General features: G+C 37.5%; 1 protein-coding gene across 3 annotated transcripts in view; it reads left to right on the forward strand.

The window, feature by feature from the left end:
- Positions 1 to 23,028, forward strand: part of SLC25A12 (solute carrier family 25 member 12) — a 201,543-nt gene that overhangs the window by 102,616 nt on the left and 75,899 nt on the right. The window contains exons 1-3 of one of the 3 annotated variants that reach the window (XM_029934381.1): positions 7 to 80; positions 1,042 to 1,095; positions 20,736 to 20,878. In XM_029934381.1, coding sequence (XP_029790241.1) covers positions 69 to 80; positions 1,042 to 1,095; positions 20,736 to 20,878 — 209 coding nt within the window. In that variant the 5' untranslated portion in view covers positions 7 to 68. Of the gene's footprint in view, positions 1 to 6; positions 81 to 1,041; positions 1,096 to 16,595; positions 16,673 to 20,735; positions 20,879 to 23,028 lie in introns of those variants that run through there. The other 2 variants (XM_029934380.1, XM_029934382.1) reach the window with 2 other exon arrangements.

A 23,028-nucleotide genomic window follows, 5' to 3' on the forward strand; every position in this document is an offset into this window, starting at 1 on the left:
GGCGCGCGCGCGCCCTGACAGCTCGGCCCTGCTCGCTCACTCGCTCGTCCCCGGCTTCCGAGCACAGCATGGCGGTCAAGGTGACTCCCAACTCTCTGCTGCTGCCTTTATTGCATAAGAGACATTCCGGGGACTTTGCCCCCAGCCCTTCACCTTTTACCATTTCCTTCGTTGCCTGGTTCTTAGATAGCGTATCCTGGGGCTCCAGCTTGCGGGTGGGAGAGCTGTGTGGGTCTTGGACCGGCGGGAGAGGATGCCCGGCTGGGGGAGGGGAACTAGGAGGGTTTATGAGTTGGAGAGGTTTGTGAGGACCAGGTCCGTAAAGGAAGAGTAGTGCCTTGCCTTAGGTGCGTGAGATTGTGAGCCCGGAGTTGGAGGGCATCAGAAAGGGAGTGGGAGGAAGTGGCATGTAAAGCCCGGGATAACCCAAGGCATTTTGTGTTGCAGTGGGGGAGGGGGTGAGTAATTGAGTTATTTGGGGCTTCAGTGAGGCGGGGGGCAGTGGTTGGCATTTGTGCTGCAGGTGGCAAGATGTCGAAAGTATTTGGAAACATTGTAGCAGCTTTTATATTTTAGGTTGGGTGGAGAAAGACAGGGACGCGGAGATAATTATATTCTGGATTGCTTTCCATGGGGAAGAAAGGCTGCTAGGCCAGGCGATTAATTTGGCTGTTTTAACTTTCCTGTTGCCCTGTTCTTGCTGGCTTCTTGATTTGGAGGTGGGTGGTTGCTATTGTGTTGTATTGTGTTGCTAGTGGATGTGGAAAAAAATAAGAGATTGATCCTCACTGCCTCACTTTCCAGTCTAGAGCAAATCTAGTAGATTTGCTGTATATTAAGCTCTTCACATCTGTACTTCCACTCTGTAGTCATAGATCTCCAATTTGACAGGTGTTATCAGTATTAGTACTTTTGGTTTGTTTTAGACTAAATGCCCCTATAAAAGATAAGAGCATTGGTTTGTTAGCATTTGTGAACTCTAATCTGAAAAGATTATGTGGTCTCTAGTAAAGCATTAACTGGTTTTTTTTTTCCTAACAGGTGCAAACAACCAAGCGAGGTGATCCTCATGAGTTAAGAAACATATTCCTCCAGGTAAATTGGCTTATATGGCACCCTTTTTTATTGAGGGGAAACAAAGTGTAAATTTAATGCTTGTCAGGCCTTAATTTTCAGGAATGTTCTGTTTTTGTTTATTCTTTTCGTTCTCATTTATTCTTAAAAACATGGATAGACAATGTAGTTTATAATTCTCTTATTTTATTGAAGTGTGAATACAAATTTTCCTTTTTAATTAAGGTTTGATAAAATGTTTTCCTCAAAATTTTGATTTTTAACATGACTTAAAGTATGTGAAAGAAGGCTAAAAAGAATTTCCAGCTTTCCTTAAGCACTATGATCAAAATATAATTTCAAAATATATTGACACTCTTGTGTAATTACTATGTATGGTGATTAATATTCTTTCTTGAAAGTTGCAAGTTTATAGTTTTCCTGTTTATAAGCATTTATGTAATTTGTTACAGAGCTAAGAATATTGCTAATGTGTGTGTCTTTTCTCCCTCTGCTTATTTATGTTCATAGGCATTTGGGGTTTTATTATAAAATGTTACTGTCTGCAATTCTTGCAAAGATCTACCCTCTGCTAAATTTTTAAGATCAGTGGCTTGGCTGTAGACTTAAGTTGGCTTAGTTTTTTGTTTTGCTTTCTTTTCTTAAATTTCAGAAGTTCCTCATGCAGGAAGTTGTACTTATGAAATAGATGAAAAAGGAGACAAGATAAGGTGTTTTACTAAGTATTGTGTTTTTCTGTGAAATATTCTTTTGAAAACTTTCTATTCTGGACCTGGGTTCTTATATAGAAACTTTGACCTTGGGCAGGTCCCTGCTGGGTATTTGTTTCCTCTGTAAAATGAGAGGTGATCTCCAAGGTTCCTTCCAACTCCAAAAGTCTATGCTTCTATATTAGGAACAGATTCTAACATAGGCTGATCAGCCTGGAATAGATGACATTTTTATCTGAGACATGGATTGCTTAAGCTATTGTTGGGGAGGAGGCTGAGTAGATGACCATACATATGTGTAACTCATGAAAAAAAATTAGTGAAAATTGGAATCTTAGATTTTATAAAATCTGATAAAGGGAAGGATCATTTCTAGAACATAAGTAATTATAAAAGAAATAGCCTGTTTCTGCCTTGAAACCTTTATTCCTCACAAGTGTTCTTAAAAATAGTGTAAAATATGACTTAGTTGTTTTGTGAGATGTTCATGTGATATAGTTAATTTTGTTTTCTGTATTAAGTAGGCATGGAAGAAATCAGTTGAAATGGTTCATGATGTAGTGCAAAGAGTACTGACCTAAGTGTCAGGAACACTGGGTCAGTTCCCAGTCCTGCCTCATTTTGATTGTTGGATCTGTAGCTACCAGTCTGGCCTTTCTAAGGGCTTCGCCTTCTCATGTGGGACTCAATGGGATGCCAGGAAATGGGAATTGAGGTCCTTGCAGCTTTAAAAAAACAATCTGTGATTCTGCATGGGTTTGGTTTTTGGGGGAGGGAGGATAGGAATACAAGGAGAGAGCTGGGACTATCTATGCCTAGCTTTTTGACAACTTTTAAATCTTAGCATTCTTAAAAAAGATTTTATTTTTAAGTAATCTTTATACTTGATGGGGGACTTAACCCCGAGATCAAGAGTTGTGTGCTTTACTGACTGGGCCAGCCATGTGCCCCCTTATCATTATCTTTTTGATGATGCCCTTATTTTATGTTTATATTGAAAAATTGTGGAATTCATAACAGTGCACGTAGTACTAGTTATAAAGCATTGGCCCAAGAATTATTGATAGATAAGACATCACAGATACTTACCTTCACCAGCTAGAAAGATAGAATATAATTAGTTGAATCTATTTGAGGATAGTTACTAAGTAACATATTAGATTTTTTTATTCCTGTTTTGAGTACTTCAAACTGTAGCTACTTGAAGCTGTAGGACATTGTTTAGGAACCATTTTATTTTAGAAGCATGCGGTTTATTAATATTTTAGAGAAAATAGGCAAAAAATAAATCCTAACCACATTATTTCTTTAGCATTTAACATATTTGGCCAAGAAATATTTACTGAGGACTATTTGCTGTGTACCATGTGTGCACTTGTATTCAGTTTAGCAGTAAGCCCCAGATGAATATTGGAAGGACAGGGCTGAACCAGGGACATGTGACTTGCTCCTTTCTCAACCCATTCCGTCTCTAACAGATTGTGGCTGAGAGCCAAGAATAATGGAGTCAAATACATAGCCTCTGGTAGAGCAGTTAAAATTGGCTTGCCTGGATCAAAGTGGCTGTAATAATAATGGCAATGGCTAACATTTATTGATCATTTGGCAGTGTGCTGGGCGTTGGCCTCGTGCTTTAAGGGTATCATATTAATTTTCATAACAACCTTAGGAGGTAGGGTTAGAGTCCCTGTTAAATAGATGAAGTTAAATGACTTGGTTAATGTCATTTAGTTGTTAAGAGGTGGAGGCTGGATTCCAGTCAAACTGCAGAACCTGTACTCTTAACCCTTAAACTAAATCATTTGTGGGGGGTGGGTAATTTTTTGAAAGCTAGAAGTACATGAGGCACTAATGGCAGCTTTGTTTGTTAAGTTAAAGGAAAAAAATCTGGTTACTTAGGTGATGAAAAAGTGCCTTTACACTGTAACTACCTAGAACATTTGGCCAATGAGTTTGGATTTGAAACAGTAGGGATGCACTATGGGTTTCTGAGTGGGCAAATTGAAGTGGTGAATTCTGACAGCTTTTTGCGTATGTTAGATAAAGTGTAGAGAGGTTAGAAGTAGGTAGGGAGATCAGCTAAGAGGCTATTGAAATAAAACATGTGGGAGATAATGACCTGGAGTGTCTGATGGCTGGGGAAATGGAAAGGAAGGGCAATACCAGGGACTTTGTAAGGATGAATCTATTGGATTTGGTATTAAATATAGAAGTAAAGGAAAAAGTAGTGAAGCTGGATCGATTTTAATTGATAAGGCATCTATTTTGGGACTTTTGGGTGGGGAAGAGAAATTTAAGTTTTGTTGTCAAATAAGTATGTCCTAATATGTTAAATTTGGCAGGTTCGGAGAGCTACAAATTCATACAGGTGGTAGACCAATTCTTGTGGTTAGGGGATTAAATATAACAGAAACAGGACTGGGGCGCCTGGGTGGCTCAGTCTGTTGTTGTTTTTTTTTCCCCCAAAAGCAAAGGGCTTTATTATGAATTTAGGCCTGGCCAGCCTAAACTCGGGCTCACAGACTTCAACAATACACTGGATCCATGTGGAGTGAGCCTGGCTCAGTCTGTTAAACGTCTGACTTCGGCTCAGGTCATGATCTCACTGTCTCTGAGTTTGAGACCTGCATTGGACTCTGTGCTCACAGCTCAGAGCCTAGAGCCTGCTTCAGATTCTGTGTCTCCTTCTCTCTCTGCCCTTCCCCTATTCATGCTGTTTCTCCCTCTCCTTCAAAATAAATAAAACACTAAAAAATAAAAAAGGAATAAGGGACTGATTTATTATTTATTATTTTATTTTATTTTATATATTTTTTGCAATTTGACAAGTCATATATATTTTTTCCATAATATTTTGTCAAATTGTTTTCCATACAACTGATTTATTTTTTTTAATTAAAAAATTTTTTTATGTTTTTATTTAGTTTTGAGAGACAGAGAGAGACAGTATGAGCAAGGAGGGTCAGAGAGAGAGGGAGAGACAGAATCTGAAGCAGGCTCCGGGCTCTGAGCTAGCTGTCAGCACAGAGCTCAACCTGGGGCTTGAACCCACGAACCGTGAGATCATGACCTGAGCTGAAGCCGGACGCTTAACCGACTGAGCCACCGAGGCGCCCCAGAGACTGAGTTATAAGTGATGTCCATGATTAAAGTGGGAAGGAGGAGGAGGAAAACTAGGGAGAATCGTCCCATGGGAGTTTACAGTAGTTTCAGAAGAGGATATAGTCAAAGATTAAAATGTAAATTATTCTGTTATTATAATTTGATTTTGATAGGATTTTGGGGTCACTTGAATTCTGGATCATTGGGATATTAAAAGACTACAGAGAAGATTTAATTTTGAATTTCAGAATACAATTGAAAGCTGTTTTTTTGTAAACTTGATCTGTGGCATTAACTGTCTAAATTCACAAATACTCATTTGTTTTTGTAAATGGGAAAATATTCCTCTTTGAAAGTGCTGATATATCTATGTTTAAAGGTATGATGTGTTTAAGTTTGTGAAAAGGGCTTTATAAAAGTAAAGCATTATTTGAGTAGAGGGAAATAGGTTTATTTTTTCTGTGTTCATTGCTTCTTAAATTTTGGTGAACTATATTTTCTATTAAAAAAAAGGAACAATAATATTCATTAGGATTCTGCTTTTTCCTACTCCCTACAAGTTCATAAAATTGGAGCACAACAAATGTATTCTTAGGTGTTAGACTGTGCTGACAACCAGTTGTCAAGCTAAGATTTTACTATTACTACCCTTACAACTGTCATCTCTTGATTTATCTTTTCTTTTACCTCTCACCCACACACTATCCTTGACCCGATTTTGCTGTATCAGAAGTATATGGTGGCAAAAGGAGACAATAGAAGCAATGAAGAGGGAGGTAAGGTGAGGATAACAGGAATGTCACAGGCTGTTTGTTAGAAACCTGACAAACTTCAAAATGAGAAGTTAGTCTATGCTTGTGGCAAAGTTGGTTTATCCGAAACTGTTTTAAGTGAATGATTTATCAAGATGTCTTGTCTTTTCTTTTTTTTTTTTTTTTTTTTTTTGCTTGGTAGACTTTTTGTTATTTGTTTACCAATGTATTGTATGGTAAAAGTAACACATTTGAAATTGTATCATATATGTTAGACCAAAAACGTACTGTAGTATAGAACTCAAATATTATTTTGAACCTGAATATTCTTTTTCTAACTATTACCAAGTAAAAATTATGTTCATATCCCATATAAAAATTGTGAAAATGTGTTTTCTGCTGTGTTCTTTATTTTATTTTTTAAAGTTTATTTATTTATTTTGAGAAAGAGAAAGAGCGAAAGAGAGAGCAAGTGAGAACTGGTGGGGGAAGGGCAGAGAGGAGGAGAATAGAGGATCTGAAGCAGGTTCTGTGCTGACAGCAGATGTGGGGCTTGAATTCATGGATTATGAGATCATGACCTGAGCCCAAGTTGGATGCTTAACTGACTGAGCCACCCACGCACCCCTGTGTTATTTTAGAGAATAAGTGGAAGAAGATGCTGCTAATGTAAAACAAAGAATGATTCTTCCTTAGGGTTTTTATGATAGTTATTTTTAATTGAAAGAAATATTCTATTAAAAGTTGTTAATATATTTATTTTTGAGAGAGAGAGAGAGAGAGACAGAGACAGAACACAAGCAGGGGAGGGGCAGAGAGAGAGAGAGAGAGAGAGAGACAAAGAATCTGAAGCAGGCTCCAGGCTCTGAGCTGTCAGCACAGAGCCCGACATGGGGCTCGAACTCAGGAACCACGAGATCATGACCTGAGCCGAAGTCAGATGCTTAACCGACTGAGCCACCTGGGGCCCCAAAGGAAACAGTCTTTTACTCAGTAAATATTTGGTTACATATCACACACATATTTATTTTTGGCAATAACCTGGGGCTCAGAAGGGCATTAAGCAAGAGACCCTTCTGCTTTGTTGGAATATGCATTTCTTTCCTTTTCTTTTTAAGTTTATTTTTGAGAGGGGGTCGAGAGAGAGAGTGTGTGCATAGAGACATGGTCAGAGAGGGAGGTAGAGAGAGAATCCCAAGCAGGATTTGAACTCATGAATGGGACTTGCATTCAGAGACAGATCACGACGTGAGCTGAAGTTGGATGCTTAACTGACTGAGCCACCCAGATGCCCCTCTTCCTTCCTTCCTTTCTTGTTTATTTATTTATTTTTAGAGAGAAAGAGGGGAAGGGCAGAGAGAGGAGAGTCCCCACCAGACTTCGAAATGTCAGTGTAGAGCACAACGTGGGGCTTGAATTCTGGAACTGGGAGATCAGGACTTGAGCCAAAATCAAGGGTCAGACACTTAGCTGATTGAGTCACCCAGGCGCCCCAGGGCTAGGTTTTCAAAAGGATGGAATGTGTACCACAAATGATAACATCAACTGAGGCCCCGTGTGGAGAAAAAAGGTGCTCTCATAAAGTATTTGTGGAAACAAAGACTCTTTGGAAAGCAATCTGGCAATAGTTTAAAATAAAAAGATACCATTTGAATAAACAATCCTACTTTTGGGAATTTTAACCTAGAAAAATAAAAATACTCATAAAAAATACATATGTACAAGGTGGCTAGTTATAACACTCAATTGTTACTTGAGGGGAAAAAAGTGGGAAACAAGAAACAAATGTTATCAGAGGGAGTGATAGAAAAGCTATGGAAAAACCATCCCATGGAAAATTATGCAGAACTAAAAAGAGTGAGTTACATGTATTTTGGCTGATTTAGAGAGATTTCCAGTGTACTGTTAAGGATAAGATGTAAAGAAGTGTGTCTATAGCATGACTCTAGTTTTCTACAAGACACTTCATATGTGTTGTGTGTATATTTACACATATATATTTGTAGAAGAATTAGGGGAAAATAAAATAAAGCCTAATGTGTATGTATTAGATTTTGATCAAGTGAATAATTTAAAAATTAAGAATTCAGAAATTTCAGAATCTGAAGTTAAAAGAGGACTTCCCAGCATAAATAAGGTTGAATAAACCTCATGAGACACACAGAAGGGAGTCTGTAGTTTTCTTAGCTATGCTGATTAAAGGTTTTCACCAGTTTTTTAGAATATAGGGACTGAAGATGATAGCTTTTATCTTTAGTATATTATCTTAGTACTTGCCATTAACTGAATATAAAATTTTCATTAAAAATAAAAAGAGTGACAGGGCACCTGGGTGGCTCAGTCAGTTCAATGTCTGACTTTGGCTCAGGTCATGATCTCATGGTTTGTGAGTCTGAGCCTCATGTTGGGCTCTGTGCTGTCAGTTCAGAGCCTGGAGCCTGCTTCACCTTCTGTGTCTCCCGCTTCCTCTGCCTGTCCCCTGCTCATGCTCTGTCTCTCTCCCAAAAATAAATAAACATTAAAAAAAAGTGTTAAGCATTAAGGGGGTACTAGCACTTTAAGGGGATAGTGAGACTTTATCCTCGAGTCAGATAGAAGGATTGAAAAGTAATTGAAAAGATGAGAAAATTAGTGTTATTAAACCTCATGTTATGTTCTATCTATGTACTATCAATCAATAGTTAATTGTTAATTGTCTACCATGTGCCAGGCTAGCTAGGTTCTACCTTTATAAAGTTGAGATAGAGGAGTTCAGTGAAAGTAACTCATTCTAGGTAGAGGTGAGACATTAGCAAAGCCCACACACTGAAAACAAAACAAAACTACAGAAGATGACAAGTCTAATAAGAAAATAAACAATGATGGAAAAGACCATTATTTTCCAAGATGGTGGTGAGTAAAGGCCCCTGAGAAGGTGGTACTAGAGATGAGACTGAAAAGTGGGCAGAGAGTTTCCAACACAGGGCTCACATGTGTAAAGGCCTAGATGCGGATAAGGGCTTGGTATGTTTGACAAACAGAAAGGAGGCCAGTGTGCTTGAAGCATCGTAAGTGAGGGAGTGAATGGCCAGTAAGAGATGAGACTGAAGGAGAGCCTTACCAAGCACTGCCTTGTTGGTAGGCCACAGAGAAGAGTTTGGATTTTTAAAGAGCATTGTGGAAACCACTGAAGGCCTTTTACCTTGGAAGTGGAATAATTTACATTAAAATTTTTTTTTTAGTGTTTATTTATTTTGGGGAGAGAGAGTGAGCGAGTGGGGAAGAGGCAGAGAGAGAGAGAGAGAGAGAGAGAGAGAGAAAGAGAGGGGTAGGGAGACAGACAGACCGACAGACAGAGGATCCCAAGCAGGTTCTGTGCCAAAAGCAGAGAGCCTGATGTGGGACTCGAATTCACAAACTGAACCATGAGATCATGACCTCAGCCCAAGTTGATGCCCAAACAACTGGGCCACGCAGGTGCCTTTCAATTTACATTTTAAACAGATCATATTTAAATAGATCATATTGAAATGTGAACTTTCGGGACACCTGGGTGGTTCCGCTGGTTAAGCATCTGACTCTTGAGTTCAGCTCAGGTTATGATTGCACAGTTGTGAGTTGAAGCCCCGGGTCAGGCTCTGTGCTGTGCCGAGCCTCCTTGGGATGCTCTCTCTTTCTCTCTCTCCCTTCCCCTCCCCTGCTCACACATGACTTTGTCTCTCTCAAAATAAATAAATAACCTTAAAAAGAAATGTAAAATTCTGTATACATTTCTATGCTTTCTTATGGATGACTGCTTTGATTAGACTGTGATTCTTCAATTTAATTTAATTCTATCCATGGGGTTCTTAAAATATCTTTGAGTGGGGTCTCAGCTGACTCCTTTTCATCCAGGAGACAGCAGAGTGTAGCTTGAGCCTGCAAGGGTTTTGTAGTCTGATCTGGATTTGAGTCCTTATTTGATGCCTTTTTGCTCTGGGACTGTAGGTATTTACACCAGTAAGTTTCCTTACCTAAGAAGGGATTAGTATTCCTAGTACATAGGGATATTGTAATGATTAAATGAGGTAATTTGTAAATGATGCCTGACACATAGAGCTTAGTTCCTTGGTCCCTTCCTTTTCTTCTAAGATGGGATGAGGACTTTTCTTTCATGAATTAAGATCTGAGTCCCTCTTTTTCCCAGATAACTGTGCTGGACCTATAAAGTGGCTAAGATGGTAATGTATGTTTATGATTATGTACACATAATCAGCTAATTACTCATATTGTTGAGATATATACCTGAAGATATTTACAAATTTCCACATTCAGAAATACCACCATAAGAAAGAATTTCTTTCAAGTTTGTGGGTTCTGAGAAGAGTTATAAGCATGATCTAAGAAAGAAGGATTGTGGATGATATGTGCATTTTCTTTGGAAGCTTCAAGTGCTCAATCTGGATCAGGGAAGGAATAATAGTTCAGCTGTAGGCTCTGAAATACCAAGACAGATCTGAGAGACTTATAATTCATTCTTTATGTGTATAACTTAAAAAAAATAATTTCCCTTTTCTGTCCAGCTCTCTTTTACTTAATATTACTGAAGTTTCTAAAGCATCATTCACCGAAATCAGTGCTATATGACCACTGTTGGGCTTTTAGAACCGTGCTATTGTTTACTTACTGAGTCACTATTATGTCTCAGGCACTATTTTAATTTTTTTATATAAATCATTATCGTCAGTCCTCAAAACAACTCTATAAGGTAGGAACCATTAACATTCTCATTTTATAGGTGAAGAAACTGAGCCCTAGAAGGGGTTAAGTAACTTGCTCAAGGTTATACAGTAAATGGAAGAGACTTTTTATGTATTTAAGTGCAACTTTGGCGATATGGGTATGTTACTATACATTGAATCACATTATTTCTCTGTATCCTTTTAGAAAAACATTTTTAATTATGGAAAGTTTTAAGCCTATATAAAGGTGGAGAAAATAGTATGTTCAATTACCATATATCCATCATGCAGCTTCACCAACTCTTACGGCTAATCTTGTTTCCTCTGTATTGCAGCTGCATTGGATTATTTTGAAGCAATTCCCAGACATTCTATCATTGCATATATGAATACTTAGTATCTCAAAAAGATATTAAATGATGACTTGATACTTGTTGACTCTGAAAAACATATTTGATGACTCTGAAAAGCCATCAAACCATAATTCAATTATTTTGTGTAAAAATATTCCTTAATAATGTGGATTTTCATTCAGTGTTGAAGTTTCCCTGATTGTTTCATTTTTTTAAGTTGCTTTATTAAAATCACAATCCAAGACATATTCATACATTACCTTTGGTTGCCCTTTCTCTTAAGTCTTTTAATATTTTCCACTCCCTACTAGGAAATAGGTCCCTCTTTCTCTGTGACAAAAATGTTGGTATTTAATCAAGGCTTACCAATATTAAAGCATTCTGTCCCCCGAGGTGCTGCACCTTGATTGTCAAAGACATGATTTGCCCAGGCTTATAAATACATATGCTCCCTGTATGTTCCCATGGTTACTTAGACCAAGAGATTGAAGTATTTATTTTAAGAACAATGCAAATTAATTATTCAACTTAATCTGCCCTGAGAAGCATTCTAGTTTCAGTTATTGAGTTCTCTGGGGTGATTATTTTATTTCCAACATTTTGGGAAACTTGGAGGGAAAAATTATTTTGGTATATCTAGTTTATTATGGTGGCTTCAGTTGATTTCAGTGATTAACAAGGGGCTTATACCTCTCTGCTCTGTTAGAAATTACATCATTTAGTAGCTGACAATGAGATTTGATATAATGGACAGTAAAAATACATATATTAAAGCAAAAAGAAAAATAAGCACATAATATTTCATGGAGGCAAGCAGAGTTAGAAAGTCAGACTTGCGGATAACTTTTTTTTTCAAAATCCAGTAGAAGGTTTTGTTTCTAGTGTATATGAAATATGTGACTGAGAGTGCTAGTTAAAATTAGATGTATAAAATTGTTTTTTCCTAAAGCATGTGTAGTTGATTTTAGTAAATATTGGAAAAATTTTGCATCACTAATTAAAATCTTTAAAAGGGGGGCCATATGTGATAAAATTATTTTTCTTGTTAAAATATTATTTATAATAGATGAATTCCACATTGTACTGTTGTAACAGGGTTTGTTGTGGTCTGCTTGTTATGCAGAGTGTTTGTGTAGTGAAAGGGCATACATTCTTGACTAAATTTGGTTTCTGTTAGGAGTAAGAGCCATGTATGTGAAGGACAGCAAGAGGATTAGCTTCTGAAGCTCTGCTCTTCCATTGTTCCTGTAATTTACTTTTCTGTATGGGAAATGCTTTACGTGATATCTGTAGTTACTGAACTTTGTGGCATTGTTGTGTGAGAGTCACTGAAATTGAAAGGATGTTAAGATCATGTCAGTCATTTCAGTTGGAACAAATTCTCAGAGCAGCCATTTGCTTTGACTCATATTACAGCCACATGTTGGATAAGCAGAGACGAACCTGGCTAGACCAGTTAGGACTGATTTGGTAAATCCAAGAGTAGTGGAAGCCAACCCCAAGGAAACCTTGGTTTGGAGAAAGATGAGGAATTAGAACAATAACTCCTTCATGTGTGGGCAAAAGAATAAATAAGCAAGGAGGGAAATTTGGATCTTACGCTTTTCTGTGTTTCTAAGCATTTTAGAATAACTACAGCATTTCATTATGTGTTAGTTTTACAGTATCAAGTACTTTGGTGTTCAAGATCTCATTTTCCCCCCTTATGTCAAGGCAGCTGTGTTTCTGTATCTTCTTACTAGAGAAAGGCTCAGAGAAGGTATGTGTTTTACTCAAGAAATCACAGCTAGTTAATGGCACAGGGATTAGAACTTGTTTTTAGACCCCAGTTTTGGTGTCCATCATGCCACAGTCTCTGAGCTATTTGAGGTAGGAACTATGTTTTTGTGATCTTTGCATCCCTACTATCAGGATAATGTCCAGCATACATACTTAATAAATGTTTTTAAGTAAATGCAAAATAACCTGGAAGATTTGATAATTGCAGATTTTTGGCTTAAAAAGTAATGCTTCGAAATATGTTACCGTGGTTTTTGATGTGCACACTTAAAAAGAAAATATTGATCTTCATACACTGTATACTTTTTTTAAAAAGTAATGAGCTTTCTATTTACAGCAGCTTAGAATTTTTCTTTATAGCCTCTGGAAAATCTTTTAGACATATAAAATATCAAAAGATCTGCTTTTGAACTTAAGTCATTTAAGCAGGTAATTTGTATCATTTAGACTATTTGGGCTTTTTACTCATTTGTGACATTAAACTAACCTTTTTTCCCCTTATGGGTTGTGTAAAAACTCTTTGTAAAGTCTGCTTTACAGGTAACCTGTGATACAGGTTAAAATTTGGCAAATTGTAAAGGACAGTTACTACTGTCCAACTTATTCCAGTCAAGTGAGACCTTGATATGTTGATCTGTTGGCTTGATAGGCAAAACATTTGTAGATAACATGATCTCATTCGGAGCTCGAGGTATTTCTGTGTACAATAGTATAATTATATATATCTGTATGTGAAAACCTGCCATCTTTTATCAGCAGTAAATGTATAAATATTCTAATCTTTCATTAAGATCTATTTCATTTCTCAAGCTTCATAATGTCAAGACTTTTTCAAGCACATGTGAACTATACTCAATGTAAACTTAAATATTTCTAGAAATGTCAAAGCTATGTGTACTCTTACATTCAAATACTTGAGTTGGATTTGGAAAAAGTTTAATCAAGAAAATAAATCACCTATTTTTGTTTGGATACTATCAGCTACTTCTTGTCAATGTCTTTCATTTGTCCTTGACTTCCTGCCCAAGAGGGATTTACAACTGCTTAAGAGACATCTTCGAAATGACAAATGATTAACTCTAAGGTTATTTGGAATATGGATATAATATTTGGTTAATTTCACTTAAAGTCATTTTGTTCCCTCCTTTGAAATGACAGGAACAAAATGGAAATATTATGAAACTATTAAGTTGGTATATTAAGTTTTTAAAATAATTTAGCATGGGAGACCCAAAGCTTTGTTTTAACTTTCTTTTTATTCTTCTTAATATAAACATGCAAGTCATTTTGGTTAGCAGAAAGGGAAGGTCTCAATATGGACACCTAACCTTTTCTGATTTCTAGGCCTTCTGTGTTACTGTAGGCCATGTTTACTTTGTTTAAAACATTATTATCCAGCAACTAAAATAAGCATTGAAAATAATGAAACTGTTTGAAATAAATGAGTCATTCTTATTTTAAAAGTATTTTAAAATATACTTTTTGTTTAAATAAATCACTTGTTTTTGAGGGACCTGCTTGCTTTGTTAACATAATACCTACAATGTTTTAGCATCTTGACTGACTGTGGGTAGATTCTAGTTTCTGTTCTACACTCCCTTTTCTGTCTGTTCAGGCAGCAGACTCACTGACATTGCCAAGTAATTGTCTGTAATTTAATGAGTTAATTAGTTAACTGTCTCCTGGAGAAGTCAAGTACTGACTCCTTATGGATGAGAAGACTTTTTCCCCCCCTCTGAGCTATACTTTACCTTTCAGTTAAAATCAAGTTAAAATAGAGTAGAAGAGTTGGGGAAAACATTAGCAAAATACCTCAGGGTAAGTAATTCTCTGGCATCATTTATAACCCGAGATACTGGCAAAGCCTGTTCCAGTACTTGTCAACAAAAGCATTTGTTTTACTTGTTGGCTGCGGTGTCAGTGGTTTGTGCTAAGGCTATTTCCTGATAGTTTTAGAGTCAAGAATGTGAAATCCTGGTGATTCTCTAGGTACAGTTTACTCTGTGTGTGTGTGTGTGTGTTCTGTGTGGGTAGTGGTGGTAGTCCTGACAGTCAAATTCCGGTATTAGTATTAAGACACTTATGTGGCAAAAATAAATGGAGAATTAGTTGCCACATTTTGTTAATACTAACTGAAATGTTTTCATATTCTCTCTTTTGAGAATTGACATCTGATTAAAGAAAGCAAGCAGCACTCAAACAGTTTTGAAGAGAACAAAGATCTCCATAACCCATCTTTAGTGTTTTTTATTTTGCATTTTGTGTCTAGTTCTACCTTCTTTTAAATTTCTCTTTAAGAGTCAGGCTAGGATTCCTTGTCAGAAGATGTGAACATTCTTATAGTTCTTTATATTTGATATGCATCTATCTATATCTATCTAGCTGAATTGCTTTTCAACAAGACAGAAATGGAAAAAAGGAACATCTACAGAACAGTGTTAATAGTTATCATTTGTCTAAAAAAGAGAAATGAGTACGAGTATTCATGCATGTTTGTGTGTGTATACATTAGCATGTATATGCATATATCTCATATATGTATAATCATTTATGCGTAAAACATCTCTGGAAGGATATACAAGAAATTGATGGCCTCTGGGGCGCATGGGTGGCTCATTTGGTTGAGAGTCTGACTTTGTGGGTTCAAGCCCTACATTGGGCTCACTGCTATCAGCACAGAACCCACTTTGGATCCCCATCCCCCTCCCGCCCTCCCTCACTTTGGTACGCACACTGTGTTTATGCTCTCTCTCAAAAATAAAATAAACATGAAAAAAAAAACCCCAGAAATTGATTACCTTTGGAGTAGGAAATTATGAGCCTAGGGGCAGAGCTGAGAGGAAGACTTTTCACTGTATATAAGTTAAAAAAATATTTTTTAAATTTTAGAGCACAAGAGGGGGAGAGGAGCAGAGAGGAAGAGAGAGAATCTTAAGTAGACTCCATACTCAGCACGTAGCCTGACTGGGGGCTTAATTCCACACTCTTGGATCATGACCTGGGCTGAAATCAAGAGTCAGGCGTTCCACCAACTGAACCACTTGAGTGCCCCTGAATTTTTAAAAAAAAAATGTTTATTTATTCTGAAAGAGAGAGACAATGGGGGAGGGGCAGAGAGGGAGAGAGAGAAAATCCCAAGCAGGCTCCACACTGTCAGTGCAGAGCCCAACGTGGGGGTTGAACTCACAAACCATAAGATGATGACCTGAGCCGAAACCAAGAGTCAGATGCTTAACTGAGCTACCCAGGTGCCCCAGTGTACTCTTTGAATTTTGAATGGTATGACTGTAACACTATTAAAATCATCTTTAAAAAGCCTTTAGCAAGGGGAGAAAGTACCCATGATTTTTTCATTTGCATTTCATTTTCATTTGCAAATGAAAAACCCACTGCTTTGGTTCTGGTCTCATCCTCTTTCACCTGGATCTTCAGTAGCAGACATTTGGTCTCCCTGCCCCCAGTCAGTTTCCGTCTTCTCCAAACTATCTTTACATTGCCACAAGAGAGAACACAGGTCAGATCATGTCTCTGTCCTCTAAAACTTTTAGTGGCATTTCATGACGTATGGAATGGAGTTCAGACTATTCAACTTAACATTCAAAGTCTTCCATCATTTGGCCTCACACTGCCTTTGCCTTTTTCATTTCAACTTCTACATATCTTTGCTTTGTTGTTGTTGTTTAGTTTATTTATTTATTTTGAGAGAGAGAAAGCATGAGCAGAGGAGGGCAGAGAGAGAGAAGGCAAGAGAGAGAATCCCAAGCAGGCTCTGTGCCATCAATGAGGAACCTTGATGCTGGGCTCAATCCCTTGAACCACGAGGTTATGACCTGAGCTCAAATCAAGATTGAGATGCTTAACTGACTGAGTCACACAGGCGCTCCTGCTTTGTATCTTTGTACACTCTCTGTTAACATTTGCCTCTCCAACTAGCTCTCTTCCTACAAAAAAGAAAAAAATATTAGTTTAAAATCTCTGTATTCACATTGTTTTTCTTTTTTCTTTTCCTTTTTTTTTTTTTTTTTTTTTTACCTTAAAACCCTTTTGTCTGTTGCAGTTAAAATCAAATTTTACTTTCAAGGCCTATTCTGAATGTACTTTTTCTTTCTTGCTGCAGCCCCATCCCATCTGTCCCTTCGAATGAGCCACTCCTTGGATCCTAAAGTACATTTCCCACACCACTGTTTGGTGCTCATATTCTAGTGAGTTGTTGACTTGTCATTAAGTCTTTAAGTTCTATTTTTATACTTCCTTGTGTTGATTCCTCTTTCCAGTCGCAGTAGTCTTCCTGACATTGTACCTTTCCCTACTCCTGCCTGTTCTTAACTCTGTGGTTTTCTGATCTTGGTAAGAATGAAGAACATTGAAGAACACAGAATAGAAGAAGTAGTTGACAATAATTGGTAGAATTCACTCATTATTAGTACTAATACCATACAGTTTATTTTTTCTTTATTCTGTATTTGCATACCATTTATCCTGTATTTGCATTGTTTTGAAATGTCAAAGATTATTTAGTCTTCATTTTATAAATGTGTGATATATCTAGAAGCCTGGGAGGAGATTGGAGTTGTTGAAGGACTCAGAGAGTTAGTGGAAGAGCCAGGACTTAAACTTAGGACCATTTCATCAATGACTTTTATAGCATGTAGAGTGAAAGTGACTTTATCTTGGGGAGATATTTGTTAGGTGCTTTTGGTAGTACAAGTTAGTAAAAATATGTCTACATTGGGCTACTACTTCTGCAGGCTGATCAAGCATTTGCTATGATAGCCTCTGTGGGGTTTTATAGAATATGATGAGAACATTTTTTATTTAATTCTCTCCTTGTTGAAAGACCTGGTTGCTTGGTTTAGTCAGATTCACAAATGAGAACATTTGAAATGCTCAACCAAAAAGCAAACCAACAGTCCTTTGCTGTGATCCTTCCCATCCTTAGTTCCCAGAAGCAACCACTTCTTTTTTTTATGAATATAATTTATTATCAAATTGGCTTTCATACAATACCCAGTGCTCATCCCAACAAGTGCCTCCCCTTAGTGCCCATCCCCCACTTTCCCCTCTCCCGCCTCAAGAACCCTTAGTTCTCAGTATTTGAGAATCTCTTGTGGTTTGCCTCCCTCCCTCTCTGTAACTATTTTTTCCCCCTCCTTCCCCCATGGTCTTAAGTTTCTTAAGATCCACATATGAGTGAAAACATTAGATATCTATCTGTCTCTGACTGACTTATTTCACTCAGCATAACACCTTCCAGTTCCATCTACACTGCTACAAATGGCAGGTTTTCATTCTTTCTCATTGCCAAGTAGTATTCCATTGTATATATAAACCACATCTTCTTGATCCTTTCATCAGTTGATGGACATTTAGGCTCTTTCCATAATTTGGCTGCTAATAGTTGAAAGTGCTGTTATAAACATTGGGGTTCACATACCACTATGTATCAGCACTCCTGTATGCAGCTATTGCTGGGTCATAGGGTAGTTATTATTTTTAATTTTTTGAGGAACCTCAATACTGTTGTCCAGAGGTGGCTGCACCAGTTTACATTCCTACCAACAGTGCAAGAGGTTTCCCACTTCTCCACATCCTTGCCAGCATCTGTAGTTCCCCGATTTGTTCATTTTAGCCACTCTGATCATTGTGAGATGGTATCTTAGCATTGCTTTGATTTGTATTTCCCTGATGATGAGTGATGTTAAGTATCTTTTCATGTGTCTGTTGGCCATCTGGAGGTCTTCTTTGGAAAAGTGTTTATTCATGTCATCTGCCCATTTCTTTACTGGATTATTTGTTTTTTAGGTGTTGAGTTTGGTAAGTTCTTTATAGACTTTGGATGATACTAACCCTTTATCTGATACAGAAGCAGCCACTTCTAACTCTTAGCTATTTATTTGGTATTTTCCTTCATATTTCTGTACTGCTATTTCTAGACATTATTGACTTTCTATGAGAGTAGATGAGGACTTCCTTATACTACTTCCTCCTCCATTCCTCTCAGTATGTTTATCATTGTTATTAAATTAATATCTGATATCTACATTATTATGACTGCATACAGTTTATTTGAGCCAAGTCATGTATTATAGTTCCCATTTTTATACAACAAAAATAATTTTTCATAATTTTCTTTCTTATAGAGTTAAAAATTATCTAACTTTTCTTTTACCTAGCAATTTGTGTGCCTCATACCAATTCGTTAATTTAAAAAATATTTACTGAGTGCTGGGGTGCCTGAGTGGCTCAGTCAGGTAAGCATCTGGCTCTTGATTTTGGCTCAGTTCATGAGATCAAGCCATGCATTGGGCTCTGTGCTGTGCAGAGAGCCTGATTGGGATTTTCTCTATCCTCTCTCTGCCCCTCTCTCTCTCTCTCTCTATCTCTGTCTGTCTGTCTGTCTCTGTCTCAAAAAAAAAATAGCTTACAGAGTTCCTGCTGTATGCCAAGCATTATTCTTGGTGTTTGGTATACATCAGTGAATAAACTAGACAAAGATTCCTTCCTTTTTTGGGAGATAGACAGTCAACATAATAAAGAAGGAAAATACATAGTGTTTTAGAAAGTGATAGGTGCCAAAGGGGGAAAAGGCAATGTAAGGGGGATTGGGAATAAAGGTGCAGGCATGGGTTGTAATACTAAATAGGGGGATAAGAGTAGATCTCATTGAGAAGGTGACATTTGAACAAAGGTTCATTCTCCTCCCAATGTTATTTTTCATGTAGCCAAATGCCTTGGGTAACCCGACATTCCATTTTTCCCAGTGACTGTCCTTCCAAGAGACCTTCGTCTGCTCCCTGCCAAGACTATGTACTCTAGAGGTTTGCAGCACAGTTGTTGTCTTGGGATTTCTCTGGGCCACTCTCCTGGATTGGATCATCTGATTTCCGTATCCCACTTGGTCCATGCCCTCTTTTTGTTGGAGAAAATTCTCCTATAGCTTCCTAAGAAGGTACCTGACAGGAGAAAAAAAGAACATGGATATCTCAAAGTACTTTTAACCTACCCTTATAGTTGATTGAAAGTTTGGCTCAGTTTAGAATTCTAGGCTAGAAATCATTTATCATAGAATTTTCAAGGCCTTACTGCATTGTCTTCAAGCTTTCAGTGTTTCTTTTGAGGAAGCATTGATGCTCGTGATCCATAATTCTTTTTAAGTGACCTTTATTCTCTCTGAAAATATTTATGATTTTCTCTTTATACTGGTGTTCTGTAATTTTATGATGGGCCACAGCCTGGTGTGGGTTTTCGTTTTGTTTGTTTTACTGTATTGTACTTGGCACTTAGTGAGCCCTTGTATTCTTCAATTCTGGGAAATTTTCTGATGTTACTACTTTGATAGTTGCCTGAAGTAACTAAATTGATCAGATGCAACCCGAAGAGGAGAGCTTTGGTCATGTTTGATCATGACATAGTGCATAAAACCCTTAAAGTAGTGAGGCATTTATTTGATAGGCAGATTTTATTTATTTTTAAAAATTAATGTCACAAAAGCAGAATATTTTGTTTCTTTTTTCCAGCTACTGGAATGTGGAACTAATACCTGTGATGGAAGATCTTGTGTGTTTGTCATTCTTTTCTCATTCATTTCACTTGCTAAGGTTTGGCAGCTGGTCCCCTGCTGCTGATGGGAAGCCTCTGGGGGTCTATAGGTGTCACCTCCTCCCTCTCAGGTTGGAGTCACCTTGGCTGCCCTTTCACCTTTCTTCATCTTTCACATATTTCTTCTTTTACATATTATATGTTCAGTTGAAATAAAAGTCACACTAGACAAAATTCACCATTTTAACCATTTAAGAGTTTACAGCGCAGTGTTTTTTAGTATATTTACAATGTGCTGCCATTGCCACCCTCTAATTCCAGGACATTGTCATTGTCCCTCAAGAACTACCCTGTACATATTAAAGCAGTTACTCTCATTTTCCTCCTCCCAGTTCCTGGCACCTGTGCCTCTGCTTTCTGTCACTGCAGGTTTGCCTGTTGTGGACATTTCCTGTAAATGTGGTCGCTCAGTCTGTGGCCTCTTGCCTTTGGCTTCTTTAACTTGCAGTGTTTTCAAGGTTTGTCCATGTTGTGGCTTATGTCAGTACTTTGCCAGTGTTCTTAAATCTGGCTCTGAGTGTGTGTTTTCCACTAGCCAGAGGAAAATCCTGCATTTATTATCTTTATTTTCATTTTGATACTGGCCTTTAATTTACCTTTTCACAAAATGTTTTTGGCTACAAGATGATGTTGAATAATTTTAAGTATACATTATTTATTTTTTAGTACGCCAGTACTGAGGTTGATGGAGAGCATTACATGACCCCAGAAGACTTTGTCCAGCGCTATCTTGGACTGTACAACGATCCAAACAGTAATCCGAAGATCGTGCAGCTGTTGGCAGGAGTAGCCGATCAAACCAAGGATGGGTAAGAACCTTTATACATTTTTTGAAAATGGATGTTCTGCAATATCTTACTAAAAAATAGGAACACCTTATATTTACCCATGACCATCTGGAATTTTAATATTTATAAACTGTATCTTTTCTTAGAAGTTTGTAAGAAGTATTACTTGCTGCCATTATCAGGGATTGGGCAAAACTAGCATTTCTTTCTTTCTTTTTTTTTTTTTTTTGAAAGTAAACTACAGGGATGCCTGGGTGCCTCAGTCGGTTAAGCATTTGACTTTGGCTCAGGTCATGATCTCATGGTTCATGGGTTCGAGCCCTACGTCGGGTTCTGTGCTGACAGCTCAGAGCCTGAAGCCTGTTTCAGATTCTGTGTGACCCTCTCTCTCTGCCCCTCCCCCATTCATGCTCTGTCTCTCTGTCTCAAAAATAAATAAACTATAAAAAAATTAAAAAAAAAGTAAACCACATATGCAGAACCATATTTTGTATTGAATAATCTTAATGGTTTTCAGATAACTAAGTGTATTTCTTTCATTCATTCAACAAACGTTGAGTACCTACTATTTTTTTTTTCTACTATGTTTTATGATGTTCTAAGGGCTGGAATTACACTAGTGAATAAACTGATAAATGCAAAAGCAATACAAAAATGTAAAAGTAAATTATAGCATGTTAGGTTAGAAGTGCTATGAAAGAATAAATCAGGGAAGAACTTAGTGGTATTTATTAATTTATCTGTCTACTCATTTATCTGGCATTTATAGATCAACCACCATTAGCCAGGCACTGTTGGGCCTTAGTAATAGAAACATAAATAAAATGGGGTTCTTGGCCTTAAGAAGAAACACATGGCCTAGCCAGAAAAAGGATGAGTAAACAAAGAAAATAATACTTTGGGTATAAGATGCTATAATAGAAGTATGTGAAAGATACAAAGGACACCCAAGAAAGCATAGTTAACTCTGTTTTGGGTGGTCAGGACAGCATCATAGAAGAGCTAATACTCGAGTGACATCTGGAAGACGAACAGGAAGTTGTTGGTGGTTGGATAAGCAGGGAGAATTCCAGGAAAGGGAACCGCAGTGGTGTGAAACATGAAGGACTGTGCCTCTGTGTGTGTTGGGGAGTGACACTGAGGAGGTTGTGTAATATGTACATTGGTGTCACTTTGGTTTTGCTTTGTTACTCTTGGAGTTGTAGTTGGAGTGGAGCTGGGGACCTTGTGTGCCAAGCTTTGACTGTATCCTGTAGACTTGTGACTCAGTCTTGGAGATATTTTTAGCCTGGCAGTGTATGGGTTGTGCAGTCACAGAAATAGCAAGGTGCATCGTACTAGAGTGTCAGTTTACTCAAGGGGAAACAAGCACACCGTTTTTTAATTAAAATAAAATATAACTGTATAATAGACCAAATGAAGTATTTGTATTAATTATAAAGAGAATTTTGTCTGTCTTTGTCAGTTCCAAGCTACATCCTCAGGACTTCAAAAGCCCAAGTTTTTTCTCCTACCTTGAGAGATAGTTGTGTGAAAAAGTAGGCAATGAGGAATTGTTAAAAGTTATTTTCCATAGGGTGCCTGAGTGGCTCAGTCGGTGATCCCAGTGTTGTGGAATTAAGCCCTGCAGCAGGCTCCATGCTGGGTGTGGAGCCTGCTTGGGATTCTCTCTCCCTTTGCCTCTCCCTCACTCATGCTCCCTCTCTCTAAAATAAAAAAAAAAGTTGTTATTGCAGATATGATCAGATTTCAGAGAAATGGTAGGTTGGAAAAGGTTAAGACTTGCATGCAGTGAAATTCACTTAGGAGACTGTATTATAGTTAAACTAGAAATGTTGATATCTAAGTTCTTTGAATCTAGGGTTAGTATTCATTTGTATTTTCCCATAAAATCTAGTACAGTGCATGAAATTTGAATATTTTATATCTTGGATAAAGATTTTACATAATATATTAGTGGTAGATATTGAGGAACTTACATACATTTTGTGATTAGTCTTTAAAAAAGTCAAATTAGGGGTGCCCAGATGGCTCTGTGGGTTAAGCATCTGACTTCAGCTCAAGTCACCATCTCATGTTTTGTGAGTTTGAGCCCCATGTCGGGCTTTCTGCTGTCAGTGCAGAGCCCACCTTGCATACTCGGTTCCCCTCCCTTCTTGCCCCTCCCTCAA

The sequence above is a fragment of the Suricata suricatta genome, chromosome 3 (assembly GCF_006229205.1).
Source record: "Suricata suricatta isolate VVHF042 chromosome 3, meerkat_22Aug2017_6uvM2_HiC, whole genome shotgun sequence".
NCBI classification, from domain to species: Eukaryota; Metazoa; Chordata; class Mammalia; order Carnivora; family Herpestidae; genus Suricata; species Suricata suricatta.